This window comes from Petromyzon marinus, chromosome 27, assembly GCF_048934315.1.
Source record: "Petromyzon marinus isolate PM22_M1 ecotype Great Lakes invasive population chromosome 27, UKy_Petmar_22M1.pri1.0, whole genome shotgun sequence".
NCBI classification, from domain to species: domain Eukaryota; kingdom Metazoa; phylum Chordata; class Hyperoartia; order Petromyzontiformes; family Petromyzontidae; genus Petromyzon; species Petromyzon marinus.
Genome location: NC_133693.1, coordinates 2,779,039 through 2,798,827, shown reverse-complemented (window position 1 = coordinate 2,798,827; position 19,789 = coordinate 2,779,039). Strand labels below are relative to the sequence as shown.

The window sequence follows — 19,789 nt, the reverse complement described above, 5'->3', positions numbered from 1 at the left end:
TGGAACAAAACCAGAAGCATTAGATTAGCAGTATGGAGGCAGATAACTTGGCAATGTGACAATCCATGAAAAATGTTTCATGATTAAGCTTGACTGTACGTAGTTGTCACATCAAGAATGACAAAAACAACAAATTGTTTCCTTCTCCAGAACTAATTTATCAAAGTAAAATTAACTAGTGTAAAAGAACTAAAAATATTACCAAGACATGATTGCAATTGAAAATAACATTGTTGTTCATACGTAGATGCCTTTAGGATGTCTAGAGGAAGCGATGCATGAAATACTGTATATCCAGTGTTTGGCGATTGGGTAGAACAGTGAGCACGAGTTACCTGAATTGTGGACGTCATGGGCATGAGGACCCACACACCTCCATTTACAGGTAGGATAATTTCAGAACATTGTTGGGATGAACAAAAATCCCATAATTTTGCAACTCACTAATTTCCATGGCGTTGGATTCAGGCTTTGATATACTTCCATTAAGTAAACATTATTTAGTTATTCAACTGCTGTTCACTGAACATAAGCTTGCCATAAGTATTCTAATTTTTCTAAATTCATAGTCTATATTATAACAATCTGCCAGAAATATGTGCAATGACATAAAAAGTCAGACTATGCAAAGATGGCATTGTATACCGTATTTTCCCGCATATAGCACGCATTAGCATATAACCCGCAGACGTATATACCCCACAAAAATAGCGTTGTGCGCAAAACAAATTTCAGATAACCCGCACCTCCATATACCCCGCATGCATTCATATCTTTAAACGTCGTTACCGCAGCATAATTCCATCATATTAATACGTTTACAATTGTAATACATTCCACTATCAATTGTTAACGTTAAAATCATAACGTGCACAAAGAAAACAAACTAACCGGAAATGAAGTAACAAAAGTAAATATCCGATAAATAACTGGTAGATAAGTAAGCGTACTGTTAGGCTTACCTGCATTCGACCTCATCATATTACAGCTACTGGACCGGTAGTTACCCCTGTACAGTTTTAGCACCGGTAGATTGCGCAACAGCTACTGGACCGGTAGTTACCCCTGTACAGTTTTAGCACCGGTAGATTGCGCACTGCGCAGACAATAGCGGCACTACGGTAACGCCATTGCCTCCTGGCAACAAAGCCATTGGAAGTTTGAAACAAAGCTCATGGTCGTGACTGTATATTGCTCAGCCAATAGCAGCGGCCTAAGGGACTCAGCAATTATGATTCCGCGTCTACCAGACGCTTGTTAAGGCCCTTTCCATTGTGCAATCCATAGCCTCAGCTGAAACTTTCGCACCCCCTACAGCCACACAAAGTATTACGGTAAACAAAGTGCGCCCACTTCAAACATTGTCGTTTCATTGTACAAACAATTCGAATCATTTAAAACGTGATAACATGTGCAATTTTAGTGCGAGTGGTTTATTCAGCAGTGCTTTAGTCAAAGGTAAGTGTTGCATAGTGGATAGTCCTACCATTAAAAAAATAAACAAGTTATGACATACCCCGCAGGGTCTTGTTTTGTTTGTAAAAAGTGGTATACCCCGCGAGTTATATGCGGGAAAATACGGTAAACACCATGCCATCACTTACAACATACCAATAAAATGGGTAGAAGCCATTTAACTAAATTATTGGTCTTCTTTGGTTCTTTCGGTAAAGTCACGTAGAATGGACAGGACAGCGCTGTCCTCCAGACAGTCTCGTCCCCTTCACCTGATGAAGGCCGCTTGTGTTGTGGCCGAAACGTCGTGAGAATATTATTGTGTTATTTTATTTTATCAATTTATTATTTTATTCTCATTCTACGTGACTTTACCGAAAGAACCAAAGAAGATGAATCCTTGCAGTCACGAAAGCTTTAAATCGAAATTTAAATTATTGGTTTTAATTTTTTTCTCCAGCACCTCTGATTAGCACCATTGGCTACATACAGTGCGAAAAGAGGTTCAACATACATATTTGCTCAGAAATAAAATACAAAAAGTAACAATAATCGATAGCTATAATGCACCACCAAGTGTATGCAGACTGAAAAAGGCATCCGTCTCGAAATGTACATGTGTGAGCTTACCTGCACATATGGAACACTGAGTAGATTCTGTAATGTGTGGCAGGCAGGATGTGTGACCGTGTATTATTAATGATGTATGTGGATATCTAGGATACAGGACAATCTCGTCGTGACCTTCAATTATTCGCGATTTTACATTTGTATACCTTCCTCTTTGGTTCTTTCAGTAAAGTCACGTAGGTAGAAAAAAAATAGATCACGACATTTCGATCTCTGCACAAGCAACCGTCTTATGGGAATCATCTTCTGGGTTCTTTCGGTAAAGTCACGTAGAATGGGGATAAAATAATAAAAATAACGGAATAAAATTCTCACGACGTTTCGGCCACAACACAAGTAGCCTTTACATCATTAGACCTCCTTTGCCAGTACCAAAATGTAATAATAGGGTTTTTCCCCTTTTTTCTGGCAACAAAACTGAAACCTTTTTTACAAGGATTCATGTCTGCATTAACCACAATACCTGCTGTCAAAATGCAAACAAAAAACACTATAATATATGTATTGTCCTTGAAACTGATTGGTCCACACCAAGGGATGTTTTTTTGTTTGCATTTTGACTGCAGGTATTGTGGTCAATGCAGACATGAATCCTTGTAAAAAGGTTTCAGTTTTGTTGCCAGAAAAAAGGGGGAAAACCCTATTAATTACAAGTAGCCTTCCTCAGGTGAAGAAACAGGACTGTCCGGAAGACAGCGCTTGAGAGCGCTCCACTCAAGCGCCGTCTTCTGGACAGTTCTGTTTCTTCACTTGAGGAAGGCTACTTGCGTTGTTGCCAAAACGTCGTGAGAATTTTATTATTTTTATTTTATCTCCATTCTACGTGACTTTACCGAAAGAACCCAGATGAATCCCTGCAGTCACGAAAGCTTTAAATCGAAAAAGTCTTGAGGGAAGTTCAACATACATCACTCCCACCTGATGACGATTGCTTGTGTGGCGATCGAAACATCGTGATCTATTATTATTTTTCTACCTACGTGACTTTACCAAAAGAACCAGAGTATGGATTCCTACAGTCACAAAAGCTTCAAATCAAGATTTGTATACCAGTTGAAGTTTCACACCTTTTTCCATCCACTAGTCGCCATTTTACGTGGTGGAAGGGTACTTGCAGTGGTGGATCACGCCCCCATGTGCTTACACGAAGCCATTGTGTAACTCGGACTCGAAGCACTCACACACAGTGCTGGCGCGCAGTGACGTCACCGCATGCATTTGGCCGTCCGCTCGTCAAGGACGTGCCCTACGAACGCCTCAATGGCGTGATCATTAACTTTCCAGTGACCATGACTATTTGTGTCGATATAAATACAAATTCCAAAATGACAATGTATCATTTCTTTGAGTATATGGGTGTTATTTGTGTGTACAATACAGGATAAATGTTATGAAACATTTAAATTTTCTCCCATATTTAGTCGGACAAGGGAACCTCGCCCCCTTTACCCATATATCTACATTCGCAAATTCTACTTACACACAGATTTTAGCGAATCTCAAGGGATTACCGTATAGATTTGTAACTATATGGTTTTGAGTATGGAAAGGGATGCAAAAATATGTATGGATAGGTAGCCAATGTATATGGTGTGAATGAATCTGTATGCACGAGTATGTTTGTGAATGTACAAATGTATCTATAGTAATAGGTTTTATACTTTTAACTGGCACAAAAACTGACACCTTTAATCAAGGCATCATGTTTGCAATAACCACAACACAAGCAGTCAAAATGCAAACAAAAGATACAACTCTGATAATATGCATTGTCGTTGAATTTGATTGGTCCACACCCGAGACGGCTTTTCTTAGAGCCTAGTCTCCACTGGTGTTGGACCAGATGACACCAAAAGGCGTACAACTTAAAAACAGCGCACTATCAGAGTATTGAGAGCTCGGGGTAAGCCTTTACATTGAGACCTCCTTTGCCAGTAACAAGATATAGTAATAGGTTTTTACCCTTTTAGCTGGCACAAAAAACTGACACCTTTATACAAGGGATCATGTTTGGAAGTCTCAATGTAAAGGCTTACCCCGAGCTCTCAATACTCTGATAGTGCGCTGTATTGAGTTGTATGAATTATGGCTTCATCTGGTCCAACACCAGTGGAGACTAGGCTCTAAGCAAATCCGTCTCGGGTGTGGACCAATCAAATTCAAGAACAGTGCATATCATTATCAGAGTTGTTTCTTTTTGTTTGCATTTTTGACTGCTTGTGTTGTGGTTATTGCAAACATGATCCCTTGTATAAAGGTGTCAGTTTTTTGTGCCAGCTAAAAGGGTAAAAACCTATTACTATATCTTGTTACTGGCAAAGGTCTCATAAAATATATGTATCTGGTTATGTATACAGATGCATGTTTTTGTAGGACTTGTAATATCACAAGAAAATATTTTCACTATAAAACATAAATATATAGGGTCTCCACAAACACTGTAACATAAGGTGAGATTTCACTGTATAGCAATATTTTACAAAACGAAATATTATAAGACATATCGTACAATGTATCATATCGTCATTGAAGCAACCTTAGTCTTAGGTACTGGATGGAGCTTGATACTGATTACTTAAAATTACCTTTTCCTAAAGTTGACAACAGTAGTTATGGTTAAGCCCCAAGCGCCTTAATCGCAGGTTATCTACTACACCAGGGGTCGGCAACCTGTGGCTCTGGAGTCGCATGTGACTCTGTAACGACTGCTTTGTGACGTTATCAAGGACCGCCTCTCGTATTCACATGCATTGCGGCTCTTGAATTATTGAGTTTTTTTTACCGAATTCCAAAAAAATGGCTCTTGTTGCCAACCCCTGGACTACACAGCCATTTTGTATTATCAAATTTAGCAAAGGTAAGGTGAGATGAAGCCTGTACAGTTCAATGGGCTGGACTTAAAAATATAGCAAAGCTTCTGGGTTCAAAACAGGTGTTGTATGCAGAGTATGGTAGGAATTTCATGGAGGTAAAAGGTGGAAAATAACATGTCATGACGGTAGGATGGCAGTTTACCGAGGTAGCCAATGAGTTGTACTCGGCAGAGGTCCACGACCTTGGGAAAAGCCAGATGGTGGGACCGTGTAATTTACAAACATTGGAAGTCAGGTGTTGACTTTGAAACTCTAGGATTTCGCAGGAGGAAGTGATGAAGTGTAGCGACACCAACTTCGTGATGACTTCTTGAACTCTCCTTCTTTATCGTGGAAACTCAGCAGTTGCTTGAAAATTAGCAATTCAATATTATTTTTAAAACTAAATCATTACATTTGGACCATATCCCACAATTCCATTACTCGATGGCACACCCGATGAGTGCCAGCTTGAACCTTACCCATCAATCAGTAAAAATGCGTTAATTCATAAATGAAACGTGGGTGCCGTGTTTTACTCTTCGCAGTCATGTATGCATATAAAATAACTCAGGCAACCAGAAATGCATGAGTCAAGTTGTTCAAGCACTCCATATTTGTGCACTGTCATTGAAAGAACAAAAAACTAGCTCAAGCGCAATAACCGAATTAACTATTCCAATAATCCTCTTTATAAAGCAAAGTACAGGAAACCTTGAGTCCTTGAGGACATTTCCCAGATTAAATACGGTTTATATTTATAAAACGGCAAGGACCACTGTCCAGAGAGCCTGGACAGTGCTGGATGGGTGACCACCATGCACAAAAAAACAATATAGAATGTGGGCAGCAAAGGGCAGTTCAGCAATTCCATTGATGTTGTGTACTCTCTCCGCACCTTCACCAACCCCGCAACATACTAAACAGCGTGAAGGTCAAATATCTCTCATGGGCTGCAAGGCGTGGTGGAGGCACACCACCTGGCAATGCACTGATAAACAGCTTTTCATATGGAGCCCTATATTGCATGAGTGTAGAGGGTTTCCATTTTGCTGAGATCCATCACGGTTACCTGTGCAGATTTTACAATTGAGGTCAAAGAGATGAGCCTTGTGCTGGTCAGTGGTGTCGGTGAGCATGCTAGACATGATGTCGGCCTTTGCAGTCTCAGCCTTGCAGCCCTCAGGAATGCTCTCCTCTGCCTCCTGCAGGCCACACACCAGGTCATCAGCTGGTGTAAAACAGCGTGCAGCGCATGGTCCTACATGACACAGCATAGCAGTTACCGGAAAACTCAAACGGGGGAAACGTGACAAAGGTCAACCTCAGAGTCAGGATGTGGAGGACTCTCCTCCATGTCCACCTCCACCTTGTGCCGATGCCTCCGCTCCGATTCCCACGACTCGCGTTTCATCATCTGGACAGGACCAACACGTACATTAATGTTTAAATGCCCTCTCTAAAGATATGCTACGGCACCAAAAATAACAAGGCACCTATGTATTTATAAAGCTCAGGAAAAACGTCCAAGGAGAGACATCTTACTTTACTGCTGTCCCTCTCCCTCCACAAGGCAAGCTCGCGAGACGCCAGCTCCTCAGGGCTCAAGCGAACCAGGCGAGGCGCCGTCATGTCCCCCACCAATACGCGCCGGAAGAGGCCCTTCATACACAGTGCAGTGGTAATCGTCAGCCACTTAATGCACACACACCAACAAGCAATGGGGCAGCAGCTCTGTGTGAAATGTGTGAAGTTAGACTCCCAACCTGGTTCTTGGGGTCCTTCAGGTTGAGGATAAGGCCACGGACTTTGCCCTTGTAGCGGCTGTCCGTAGCCTGGAAGAGCAAGAAGAGCTCCTTCTCGATGCGCCCTGCCACCTTCACCAACTCCTCCTCTGCCACAGTGAGGTCGTCCGAGTCGCTGCACCTGTTGTGCAACAGGGCAGGTTGCAATCAATGTCCCACACAGCAGAACGTCCAGCAAAGGTGCAGCCCTGCAATGTCTTGCTCATGTCACTCTAACAGGAAAGGCCTCTGTTAATAGAAGCTCTAGTGAGCAGCTCAACAGTGTATTTGGCACTCTTCCACATCTTGGAAGAAGTGGGAGAACCCACATCTTACCCCACACCATGCAACCTGCCAAGTGACATTTACACGCAAAGGTGCACCGAGGTGGGATTCAAGAAAAGTGACATTTGTTTCAACAGCCACATTAGGAGCTTACACTGGTGACATCTGCATTGCAAGTCTAGTACATTAACTTTTAAATTATGGCAGAGCCTATGGTGAAACATTCACAACCCAAAATCCAATATGAAATGAAACTGTTTGCTAAAAATGCAAGAAAGATATAAGAATAGTGCTGTGAAAAAACTACACTGACAAAGGTCGCTGACAACCAAAAACATAAGTGAAACATTTTAGTCTATAGTCCTGCAGGGCCACATCAACGCATGTTCACACAATTTGTTTAAACCGGCAAGATTGGGATAAACATTGATTCATAAAACCCAAATGCTAAATTAGCAAACGTTATTTAATGCTGGTAAAACATTATCTATTAAGTCTAACCCGTATTATACCAAATAAATACATATTTCACGTTTTACAAGATTATGAACCTTAACATAGCTTGCTATAACGGCAAGTGAACTATTCTGTACAATGGAGCCTCCTCGGACAAATATATGCACGTAATATATATCAAGTTGAAATGATTGAGAAGCACCAGCCTATATAATTTTCAAATTAAACCAGTTTGGCAAATGTGGTCTTTTATTTCAACTTTACAAAATAAAGCACTGATGGCTCAGCTAAACATCAGCTGTGTTTCAAGTTACACGAACATGACTATTTACCATATTCTTGGTTCTTTCGGTAAAGTCACGTAAAAGGGGAACAATAAAATAAAAATATAAAACAATAAAATTTCACGACGTTTCGACTGCAACACAAGCAATCATCATCAGGTGTGAAAACCACAGCAAGAATTTTATTATTATTTTATTGTTTCCCTATCTACGTGACTTTACCGAAAGAACCAAGAATATGAATCCCTGCAGTCACGAAAGCTTTAAATAAAAATTCTTGACTATTTACCGTTTGGCAAGAATATCCTTGAGTGTCCTTCGAACATTCTGACGGATCTGTTCCACAGATGGGTGGTTCTTTTGGTGGCTTGACGCTGGGTGGCTGCCAGAGGGCCCTACAGTCTCCTTATGCAGTATTTTCTCTTTGGAAACTGAGCCAAAAAAACATTTCACGAAACACATTTTTTGTATTAAGGCATATCTCATTTTAAATTGCAAAGAAACACAGCAGTGGACCAGATTAATTGAAATGTAGCTCAATGTATGAAAACATTTAATTTGTATCTCAAATATAAAATGTGGTTGTCCCCATCCCATTGTCTGCTTGTCGTCAATGATCAATCAAGCATGCCCAAGTCTTCCTGTAAGTCCGTCATCACTAAAGGTCATGTGACCATCACCCCAAACCCTCAACCCCCCCAATGGCCAGATTAGAATTCCTGATGAATGCTAGACTAATTAGCATGCTCAGCTCAGGCAAGCAGGGTGGAAATATGAAAGTTATGTCAACAGGAACATTTTTAACGTTTAGATATCAGTCCATAATTTGTGAACGTGTGGTGCAACGCGAAGTGTCAGGTGAGTGATAAATGTTGTGAGTTTCTGGTGAGCAGCATCAGGCGTGTGGTGCAAGGCGAGTGAAATTGTCTGGTTTTAGGTGTCAGTTAAGTGGTGATTGGCAAGTGGTAAATGTGACGAGGGTGTAATGCACGAGTCGTACTCAGTAGTTTCTGTGGTCAGGTGAGTGGTGAGTGGTCTCCTTGGTGGTGACTTAGCAGGTGAACGTCAGTCGTGAGTAAGATGAGTGTCAGGCAAGTGTCACGTCACCCCTTCAGGCCTATTACTAAACACAGATTGGGGTAATGATGCGAGAAAGAATATTTTTAAATGAATCGGGGTATTGATTACTGTAAAAAAAGTGTATATTTATCCATTATTTATGATGTACCTTGATGAGATGAAGAAGTTGAAGCTACTGCAGCCTTTTCTATTTTAGGAGTTGTGGAAGCAGCTGTTGGTTTCTCCATTTTGATTCCTGGTGTTCCAGCAACAGACTTATCTGGCCTGAATATTGTTTTTGCAACTTCGTGCTTTAAGACCGTTTTACTCGCCTCTTGTTTGACAACCGTTTTACCCATCTCATGCTTGACAACTGGCCTAAAACCAGGTTTAGACGTTTCTAACTTGGTACCTGGTTTATAAATGTCTTGCTTGATCAATGTCTTAGTAGCTTCTTGTTTGACAACAGACTTACCAATGTCATGCTTCATGAGTTGCTTAGCATTGTCTGACTTCACATTTAACTTGCCTTCTACCTTAACAAACGGCTTAAATGTTGCTTGCTTCATACCCGGCTTTACAGTATGTTTAAGAGCATCTACTTTCGCTGCAGCTTTGGCCACCTCTGCAGCCGAATGTTCCTGGGATCGTTCTTCTGATGCAGTCCTTGTGACTGAAGCCTGAGGATTTCCTTTTCCCTTATCTGTGGGAAGAGACTCTTTGGCTTGTTTGGAGTCCTTACTTGCTGCCGCCACTGATTTTTTAGCAATCTTTCCAGCCTTACTCTTCTGAAAAACAACATTTAACACATCACAAAATGGTAAATAAACGAACTAACTTATAATATCCGTAAATTGAAATATATAGATTAATACACCATTGCGTTAACCCTGGATTTGATTAAGTAAGGTATATTTTAACGACTGAACAAAATGTGCATATCTGTGCCAAAATGTACCTGTGTGGAACTCTCGTCAGCTCTTGCGGACCGAAGTCTGGACTTGGGCGTTTTTTCGTGCTTCGCCGGGCTCTGATCCCGGGACTTGTCGAGCAAACCTTTCTTTTTCTTCTTGTTTTTCTTATCCTTAACTTTCCCTCCTTTACCCTTGACAGCATCTTTGCCTTTGACCTGTTGTTTGGCACCATCCTTGCGCATGCTCTGCAGTGCGGCGGCGGCGTGCTTTAAGATGCATTCGTTGCTACAGTACACCGAGCCAGCTAGGGCATTGTTGGAACACTCGACAACAACACACTTCTGCGAGACTGATGCGGGTTCCGGCTCATGCGGTGCAGGCTGTGTCTCTTTTTCCGCGGGTTCCGAGACTTTTGCCGACCGCTCCGATTCCGTTGTTGCAGGTTCTGATTGTTTTTCTGCCGGTTCAGGATCCTTTGCAGCAGGTTCTGGGTCCTTTGCAGCAGATTCTGGGTCCTTTGCAGCAGATTCTGGGTCCTTTGCAGCAGGTTCTGGGTCCTTTGCAGCAGGTTCTGGGTCCTTTGCAGCAGGTTCTGGGTCATTTGCAGCAGGTTCTGGGTCATTTGCAGCAGGTTCTGGGTCCTTTGCAGCAGGTTCTGGGTCCATTGCAACAGGTTCTGGCTGCTTTGCAGGCTTTAAGAGTGAAATACACCACATTTCAATCAGATTATCATAATAAGCTGAACAAGCACCCCAAACAATTATCCCACCATTCGAGGCCCAACAAATTGTAATGCAAAATAACTGAATGCTATCTAATCATACAAATAGGAAAATCAAAAGTTTCAACATATAATCTGCACACAATATGTTCAAAAGAATAAAAAGGCAGAGACGGTGAATTACACATTCCTTACCTCTTCTTGTTGTATCCTAATTCTTGGCCTTTTAGGATCCAAAGGTTCAGTTGCTTGCTCTAGTTTTCCCATATACTTTTTGGAGTCCCCAGACTCCCCTTTTGATGCCGGCTTTGCACTTAGACCAGGACCTAGCATTAAACAAAAGGGTAGGCACAGAAATCAAGATTAAACAAGTAAAAACCCAGATATGTGAAAAGATTGCTCTCTCATGTGCTTTCAACATGGCATTTGTAACAAGATAAAATTTTGGTGAAATGCTTACTCCTCTGTAAAATTAAAGTAGAAAATGCAAATTAAAAACAACACGCATGTATACCTTTCGTATGTGGGTCTTCATCATCACTCTCCATAGGACAGCAGCGCGGACATAAATAAACCTTGTTGTCCTTTTCCAATTCAAGTGCCAGCTCCACCGTGAGGCCCACACAGCTGCCGTGAATCCACTCCTCACACTGCTTGCACAACACTTGAACTCTGCACAATGTAAACGGGGGCATTTCAATTTTCACAAATGAACGCACGCCAAATTCAAAGTGCAGTGCTTCAAAGAAAAGCCGACTGTAAATTATATGGTCACAAGTTAAATGCAGCTAATGCTCTGGCGAATATGCTTACCTGTCAAAATTATTTTTCCCACAGATGCACCCAGTTCTCTTTTGAAAGGCGTAGTCGTGATCTAACAGGTTCCCTGTACAGCCAAGTGACTGATTTTTGTCATCAGTGTTTGCGTCTTCAGCAGCAACTATTGCTACATCTTGCAAACCTTCATTTTCAGATTTGTTTTGATGTTTCACATCATTAACTTTGTTATCATCAGCGACTGGTGTTGAATTTTCTGATGTGACTTTGCTTTTTTCAACCACAGCTCCCAAACGGGCTTCCATTTGTTGCTGCTCCAATTTTTTCTTCCTTAACCTCTCTTGCAGTTCTTTGAGAGGAAGATCATCTTCACTACTTCCACACATGGGCTTCAAAGCAGAATCTTCCTCTTTCCTCAGAATAGCAGTCGGCAGAGGTGTTAACTCTATTTTGGCAATTTTATCTCGACACGCTTTGTTAATGGACATTTCAGAAAAGTAACTTGCCGCTTCTTTATTTTCAGACATCACAGTATCCTTATCACACCTACTAGAGCCTTTACTATCACTACTCAAGTCAATTTTGTCTTTACTTTCCTTCACGGGAGAGCCAGCTGTTGACCTGCTCGACGTTGGCGAGCTGCTACCAGAGTTTGCAGGGGAACCAGACGATTTTTTACTCCGACTTTTTGGGGCGAGGAAGGCCTGTACATGTGGCGAACGCTTCGTCGACCGCCCACTGCGCCTGGGCATGATTTGTAAGGTAAAAGAGCTGCGTCCCCGTGTCATGGGCTTCTCCTCTTGTGAATCGCTCAGACTTTCGCCATCACGCTGTGCCAGGGTGCTTCGTCTGAACCCCCACGTCTTTCGCAATTCTTTTGCTTTCTTTTCATCCTCAGTGTTGTCTCCCTCTTCCTCCACACCCTCGTCGTTTTCTGTCACGACAAAATTACCACTTCAGCTATGCAATGCACGACACGTGTAACCTGGAAACAATTTATGAAAAATTATTTGCGCTTCTTCATAATAGTGTCATGTTTATGATACAGAAGCTTAAAATTACCTTCGGGCTGGGAGGCAGTTTCTTGAAGTTCACTTTCTGATCCTCCGGAAGCATCTCCTCTCATAGACTCCAGCTCTGCAGGATCTTTTGAACCACCGACAGGACTACCACTTTCAAGCTTATTTTCTCTACCGTCAGACGCTTGTGAGTTCACGTCCTCAGTAGCGCTCTTCTCTGCATTCGCAGAAACCTGGTCAGTGCTCGTCACTGACATAAATTTAGCATCAGATTTGTCAGTGTCTGCCATAATAGTTGCATCTCAATGCTAAACAAAAACAGAGGAGAAACACAACTCTTGATTTTGTCTACGGAAAAACCAGCACATGCTTAAAATACGCATCATTAACAGCTAGGATTCGCATCACACTTGTAGTATTTGCCCAAATTAAAATCTTTATACACAGTAAACAATAAATGCCACCCACTTGAACATGCGCAATTCATGCAAAGCAATTTATATATGGCTAGAATCACTATAAAATTGCTAACGGGAGGTCATGGTGTGGCTCAGATCAGACACCAGCAAAGTGAACTCTCTTGATCGAATCTGGACAGTTAACATTGATGAAGCCGGGTTAAAATATGGAACGAGTTGATTGATCGTCTCCAATGACTGCACAAATAAAATCTAGAGTAAAGATTAGCCTTTTCCAAGTGTTTGTCAAAATTGGCTCGCGTAAAAAAAACACTACTAAGCTGTGTGGAAACGTGCACCACGTTATTATAATAAATAAATGGGCACTGTACAAGGGATTTTGAGATGTTTTAAAATATCTTCCAAAGCCACTCGGGTCACGGATTCGTACTGCTGAGATTATCGAGTGAATTATATCTCAAGAATTAAAGGCGAATGCACCGCGCGATAAAATAGGGATGACCAAAAACAACGACGCTTTCCATTACACATTACATAGGAACTCCATTACAACGCATACTTTTCCAGACTCAAGAGCATTTTACGAGGTACAGTTCATTGCAGTGAAAACATTAACTTTTAATTCGACGCTGCCACGAAGTTGGCATATTAAGAACCCCAAATAAACATTTGCAATTTGAAACACATCCGCTCCGTGGGGCGATAAAAAGTATACAATTGTTTAATCATCCGCTTTAGTCTATCCACTGCTGGATGAAGGCCTCCCCCACACCGTCTCAAGCCCTCAAGGACCATTGCAACTTGCATCCATGTCATTCCACCGCATGTCCATTCAGTATCTCATCGCTCTATCTCCGCGATAGTCGTCCTATTGGACGCGTTTTCTCCATTGGCTACCATTCACAAATGTTGTTTTTTAAGTATGCTAAAATAACTATCGGATTAAACATTAAATGTGGTGACTTTTGTTCAAGTAAATTAGTTTTTACGATAATGCGTGTCATTGTTATGCGAATGTGTCGCAGCGTGCAGTGCAGTACAACATACTGTATGCACTCCCTGAACAGTGTAATGTAAACAAACAGCATACCATATTAATAGTTCAACTCAGAAGCCGGCTAGGCATTTCATTTAAATAAATCAACACGCACCACCAGGTATAAACTAAGACTTCACAGCCCAATGGACTTTACCTACCTACCCCGCTCCACCATGCGGAGTTATCAAAGCCTCGCACGAACACTGGGAAAAGCGCCATCTTACTCCGCGTGGGAGCCCCCATAACAAGCGGGCTTGTTATCCTCGTGGACCACGAAGTTATTTACCCAAACACCACAATAAGCAAGGAAATGTACGAATACAAACCATCGAAAGCAGCGAACTGCGCTATAAACACTAGGTCGGGGCCCCAATGACCATCGCCATTTCCACTACCGCACGACTTCACACGCTCCTGTCTCTCTCTGCCTCGACGAGGCTGCATTATGGCACAACATCCAGACTCGAGCACTCAAAACGCCAGCTGAAAGAAACACACGAATAGAAAGGCGACTAATGTGCAGCCACTGCACCGACCACAGAAGCTTCGCGCTCACCCTCGCATCGTCCCAGGACGCTCACGAGTGCCGGGGCTGCCCGCTGAGAGGGAGGAAAACTTCGGTAACAAGACCGCTCTCTCAGGTGAGAATGGTGAGAGTCGCCGCGTGAAGATGAACATTGAATTCGGAAACCCAAGACAGCGGTGCTTCAACGGGAGACGCCCAGTAAGGGTGAAATGAAGCCCCGATATTAAGAGTCGAGTGAGGCGGAAAACCCCCCAAGGGAGCAAGGGGGAAAGACCCTGGAGAGCAGGATACCCCGCTGATTAGAGGGAGCGAGCACAGTTCGGGGGAGCGCGGCGTGAGGGCCGCGGGGAGGACGGCACAAGGCCCAGGCCTCGCCTGAGCACACACACGAGCAGCGCTCACGCCCCCGCGACGAGCGGGTCAACCCACACAACAATCGGCCCGCGCATAGAGGTTACGACACGTACGTCGCGAACGTGAACTGTGCTCGGGAAACACGACGACGACGACGGGCGAAGTTTACCGCGGCGAAGTCGTCTTCTCAGGCGTGAAGTTTTGTTTCTTGGAAGGAGACCGCGAGGCCCAGGCGGACGGTAATCAGCGCGAACCGAGAGCCGCCATTTCGAGACAGTCACGTGACGCGGCAGAGGGGCGGGATCCAGGGGGATTGAGCGGCGGGGCAGTAGGCGCCCCTGAGGGGAGGGGCCACCGGCGAGGGGAGGGGTCCGCCCATGATTGGAGGAGATCGCCTATGAGGGGAGGGGCCCCTCGGAAGGGAAGGGATCCGCCCATTAGGGGAGGGGCCCTATGAGGGGAGGGGTCCATGATGGGAGGCTGCAGAGTCGATGGGCGGTGATTCCATGCCATTGAGTGGTAGTAGTGTTGTGGTAGTAGGGGTGTTGTAGTGGTAGTAGTGGTGTTGTAGTGGTAGTAGTGGTGTGGTGTGGTAGTAGTGGTGTGGTAGTAGTGGTGTTGTAGTGGTAGTAGTGGTGTTGTAGTGGTAGTAGTGGTGTGGTGTGGTAGTAGTGGTGTTGTAGTGGTAGTAGTGGTGTTGTAGTGGTAGTAGTGGTGTGGTGTGGTAGTAGTGGTGTTGGTGTGATAGTAGTGGTGTGGTGTGGTAGTAGTGGTGTTGTAGTGGTAGTAGTGGTGTTGTAGTGGTAGTAGTGGTGTTGGTGTGGTAGTAGTGGGGTGGTAGTGGTAGTAGTGGTGTAGTGGTAGTAGTGGTGTTGTAGTGGTAGTAGTGGTGTGGTGTGGTAGTAGTGGTGTTGGTGTGGTAGTAGTGGTGTTGGTGTGGTAGTAGTGGTGTGGTAGTAGTGGTGTTGGTGTGGTAGTAGTGGTGTGGTAGTGGTAGTAGTGGTGTAGTGGTAGTAGTGGTGTTGTAGTGGTAGTAGTGGTGTGGTGTGGTAGTAGTGGTGTTGGTGTGGTAGTAGTGGTGTTGGTGTGGTAGTAGTGGTGTGGTAGTAGTGGTGTTGGTGTGGTAGTAGTGGTGTGGTAGTAGTGGCGTTGGTGTGGTAGTAGTGGTGTTGGTGTGGTGTTGTAGTGGTAGTAGTGATGTTGGTGTGGTAGTAGTGGTGTTGGTGTGTTGTTGTAGTGGTAGTAGTGATGTTGGTGTGGTAGTAGTGGTGTGATGTAGTAGTAGTGGTGTTGGTGTGGTAGTAGTGGTGTTGTAGTGGTAGTAGTGGTGTTGGTGTGGTAGTAGTGGTGTGGTGTAGTAGTAGTGTTGGTGTGGTAGTAGTGGTGTTGGTGTAGTAGTAGTGGTGTGGTAGTAGTGGCGCTGTAGTGGTAGTAGTGGTGTTGGTGTGGTAAGAGTGGTGTTGGTGTGGTAGTAGTGGTGTTGGTGTGGTAGTAGTGGTGTGGTAGTAGTGGTAGTAGTGGTGTTGGTGTGGTAGTAGTGGTGTTGTTGTAGTAGTAGTGGTGTTGATGTGGTAGTAGTGGTGTGGTGTGGTAGTAGTGGTGTTGTAGTGGTAGTAGTGGTGTTGGTGTGGTAGTAGTGGTGTTGTAGTGGTAGTAGTGGTGTTGGTGTGGTAGTAGTGGTGTTGTAGTGGTAGTAGTGGTGTTGTTGCGGTAGTAGTGGGGTGGTAGTAGTGGTGTTGGTGTAGTAGTAGTGGTGTTGTAGTGGTGTTGGTGTGGTGGTAGTGGTGTTGGTGTGGTAGTAGTGGTGTGGTAGTGGTAGTAGTGGTGTGGTAGTGGTAGTAGTGGCGTTGGTGTGGTAGTAGTGGTGTGGTAGTGGTAGTAGTGGTGTTGGTGTGGTAGTAGTGGTGTTGGTGTTGTAGTGGTGTTGGTGTAGTAATAGTAGTGTTGGTGTGGTGTTGTAGTGGTAGTAGTGGTGCTGGTGTGGTAGTAGTGGTGTTGGTGTGGTAGTGGTGGTGTTGGTGTGGTAATAGTGGTGTGGTGTAGTAGTGGTGTTGGTTTGGTAGTAGTGGTGTTGTAGTGGTAGTAGTGGTGTTGGTGTGGTAGTAGTGGTGTGGTGTAGTGGTGTTGGTGTGGTAGTAGTGGTGTTGGTGTAGTAGTAGTGGTGTGGTAGTAGTGGTGCTGTAGTGGTAGTAGTGGTGTTGGTGTGGTAAGAGTGGTGTTGGTGTGGTAGTAGTGGTGTTCGTGTGATAGTAGTGGTGTGGTAGCAGTGGTAGAAGTGGTGTGGTAGTAGTGGTGTTGGTGTGGTACTAGTGGTGTTGTCGTAGTAGTGGTGTTGATGTGGTAGTAGTGGTGTGGTGTGGTAGTAGTGGTGTTGTAGTGGTAGTAGTGGTGTTGGTGTGGTAGTAGTGGTGTTGTAGTGGTAGTAGTGGTGTTGGTGTGGTAGTAGTGGTGTTGGTGTGGTAGTAGCGGTGTGGTAGTAGTGGTGTTGGTGTGGTAGTAGTGGTGTTGTAGTGGTAGTAGTGGTGTTGGTGCGGTAGTAGTGGTGTGGTAGTAGTGGTGTTGGTGTAGTAGTAGTGGTGTTGTAGTGGTAGTAGTGGTGTTGGTGTGGTAGTAGTGGTGTTGGTGTGGTAGTAGTGGTGTTGTAGTGGTAGTAGTGGTGTTGGTGTGGTAGTAGCGGTGTGGTAGTAGTGGTGTTGGTGTGGTAGTAGTGGTGTTGTAGTGGTAGTAGTGGTGTTGGTGCGGTAGTAGTGGTGTGGTAGTAGTGGTGTTGGTGTAGTAGTAGTGGTGTAGTAGTGGTAGTAGTGGTGTTGGTGTGGTAGTAGTGGTGTGGTGTAGTAGTAGTGTTGGTGTGGTAGTAGTGGTGTTGGTGTAGTAGTAGTGGTGTTGTAGTAGTGGTGCTGTAGTGGTAGTAGTGGTGTTGGTGTGGTAAGAGTGGTGTTGGTGTGGTAGTAGTGGTGTTGGTGTGGTAGTAGTGGTGTTGGTGTGGTAGTAGTGGTGTGGTAGTGGTAGTAGTGGTGTAGTGGTAGTAGTGGTGTTGTAGTGGTAGTAGTGGTGTGGTGTGGTAGTAGTGGTGTTGGTGTGGTAGTAGTGGTGTTGGTGTGGTAGTAGTGGTGTGGTAGTAGTGGTGTTGGTGTGGTAGTAGTGGTGTGGTAGTAGTGGCGTTGGTGTGGTAGTAGTGGTGTTGGTGTGGTGTTGTAGTGGTAGTAGTGATGTTGGTGTGGTAGTAGTGGTGTTGGTGTGTTGTTGTAGTGGTAGTAGTGATGTTGGTGTGGTAGTAGTGGTGTGATGTAGTAGTAGTGGTGTTGGTGTGGTAGTAGTGGTGTTGTAGTGGTAGTAGTGGTGTTGGTGTGGTAGTAGTGGTGTGGTGTAGTAGTAGTGTTGGTGTGGTAGTAGTGGTGTTGGTGTAGTAGTAGTGGTGTGGTAGTAGTGGCGCTGTAGTGGTAGTAGTGGTGTTGGTGTGGTAAGAGTGGTGTTGGTGTGGTAGTAGTGGTGTTGGTGTGGTAGTAGTGGTGTGGTAGTAGTGGTAGTAGTGGTGTTGGTGTGGTAGTAGTGGTGTTGTTGTAGTAGTAGTGGTGTTGATGTGGTAGTAGTGGTGTGGTGTGGTAGTAGTGGTGTTGTAGTGGTAGTAGTGGTGTTGGTGTGGTAGTAGTGGTGTTGTAGTGGTAGTAGTGGTGTTGGTGTGGTAGTAGTGGTGTTGTAGTGGTAGTAGTGGTGTTGTTGCGGTAGTAGTGGGGTGGTAGTAGTGGTGTTGGTGTAGTAGTAGTGGTGTTGTAGTGGTGTTGGTGTGGTGGTAGTGGTGTTGGTGTGGTAGTAGTGGTGTGGTAGTGGTAGTAGTGGTGTGGTAGTGGTAGTAGTGGCGTTGGTGTGGTAGTAGTGGTGTGGTAGTGGTAGTAGTGGTGTTGGTGTGGTAGTAGTGGTGTTGGTGTTGTAGTGGTGTTGGTGTAGTAATAGTAGTGTTGGTGTGGTGTTGTAGTGGTAGTAGTGGTGCTGGTGTGGTAGTAGTGGTGTTGGTGTGGTAGTGGTGGTGTTGGTGTGGTAATAGTGGTGTGGTGTAGTAGTGGTGTTGGTGTAGTAGTAGTGGTGTAGTAGTGGTAGTAGTGGTGTTGGTGTGGTAGTAGTGGTGCTGTAGTGGTAGTAGTGGTGTTGGTGTGGTAAGAGTGGTGTTGGTGTGGTAGTAGTGGTGTTGGTGTGGTAGTAGTGGTGTGGTAGTAGTGGTGCTGTGGTGGTAGTAGTGGTGTTGGTGTGGTAAGAGTGGTGTTGGTGTGGTAGTAGTGGTGTTAGTGTGGTAGTAGTGGTGTTGTAGTAGTAGTGGTGTTGGTGTGGTAGTAGTGGTGTTGAAGTCGTAGTCGTGTTGCAGTAGTAGTGGTGTTGTATTAGTGTGGTAGTTGTAGTAGTGGTGTTGGTGTGGTAGTAGTGGTGTTGGTGTGGTAGTAGTGGTTTGGTAGTAGTGGTGTTGTAGTGGTGTGGTAGTAGTGGTGTTGAAGTGGTGTGGTAGTAGTGGTGTTGTAGTAGTGGTGTTGGTGTGGTAGTAGTGGTGTTTTAGTGGTAGTAGTGGTGTTGTAGTGGTAGTAGTGTTGTAGTGGTAGTAGTGGTGTTTAGTGGTGTGGTAGTAGTGGTGTTGTAGTAGCAGTGGTGTTGTAGTAGTGGTAGTGGTGTTGTAGTAGTTGTAGTGTTGTAGTGGTGTTGTAGTGGTGTGGTGTGGTAGTAGTGGTGTTGTAGTGGTAGTAGTGGTGTTGTAGTGGTCACAGTCACTTTAAGATGTTTTTCTTGTTCGTGTTTTTTGTTTGTTGCGGTTGCACCCGATTCAAGAGCCGAATGGCTCACAGGGCTATACCAAATAAATGGAACTATGAACTATGTAGTAGTAGTGTTGTAGTGGTGTTGGTGTAGTAGTAGTGTTGTAGTGGTAGTGGTGTTGTAGTGTTGTAGTAGTAGTGTTGTAGTGGTGTTGGTGTAGTAGTAGTGTTGTAGTGGTAGTGGTGTTGTAGTAGTAGTGTTGGTGTAGTAGTAGTGTTGTAGGGGTAGTAGTGGGGTTGTAGTGGTAGTAGTGATGTGGTAGTGTTGCATTAGTAGATGTGTTGTAGTGGTAGTAGTGGTGTGGTAGTGTTGTATTAGTAGTGGTGTTGTAGTGGTAGTAGTGGTGTTGTAGTGGTAGTAGTGGTGTTGTAGTAGTGTTGTTGTAGTTGTAGTCGTGGTGTTGTAGTGGTGTGGTAGT

The 19,789-nt window shown here is 44.2% G+C and overlaps 1 protein-coding gene across 4 annotated transcripts in view; it reads right to left on the bottom strand.

Annotated features, from left to right (window-relative positions):
• Positions 1 to 14,898, bottom strand: part of LOC116946639 (uncharacterized) — a 28,679-nt gene extending 13,781 nt beyond the window's left edge. For 2 of the 4 annotated variants that reach the window (XM_032961747.2, XM_032961752.2), the window contains exons 1-12: positions 14,744 to 14,897; positions 12,280 to 12,544; positions 11,254 to 12,151; positions 10,955 to 11,112; positions 10,636 to 10,766; positions 9,764 to 10,411; positions 8,975 to 9,593; positions 8,036 to 8,177; positions 6,704 to 6,863; positions 6,483 to 6,599; positions 6,262 to 6,354; positions 6,010 to 6,142 (exon numbers count right to left, since the gene is read on the bottom strand). In XM_032961747.2, the coding sequence (XP_032817638.1) occupies positions 6,010 to 6,142; positions 6,262 to 6,354; positions 6,483 to 6,599; positions 6,704 to 6,863; positions 8,036 to 8,177; positions 8,975 to 9,593; positions 9,764 to 10,411; positions 10,636 to 10,766; positions 10,955 to 11,112; positions 11,254 to 12,151; positions 12,280 to 12,526 (3,346 nt within the window). In that variant the 5' untranslated portion in view covers positions 12,527 to 12,544; positions 14,744 to 14,897. Of the gene's footprint in view, positions 1 to 6,009; positions 6,143 to 6,261; positions 6,355 to 6,482; positions 6,600 to 6,703; positions 6,864 to 8,035; positions 8,178 to 8,974; positions 9,594 to 9,763; positions 10,412 to 10,635; positions 10,767 to 10,954; positions 11,113 to 11,253; positions 12,152 to 12,279; positions 12,545 to 14,743 lie in introns of all 4 variants that reach the window. The other 2 variants (XM_032961748.2, XM_032961750.2) reach the window with 2 other exon arrangements.
• Between the last annotated feature and the right edge of the window lie 4,891 nt (positions 14,899 to 19,789).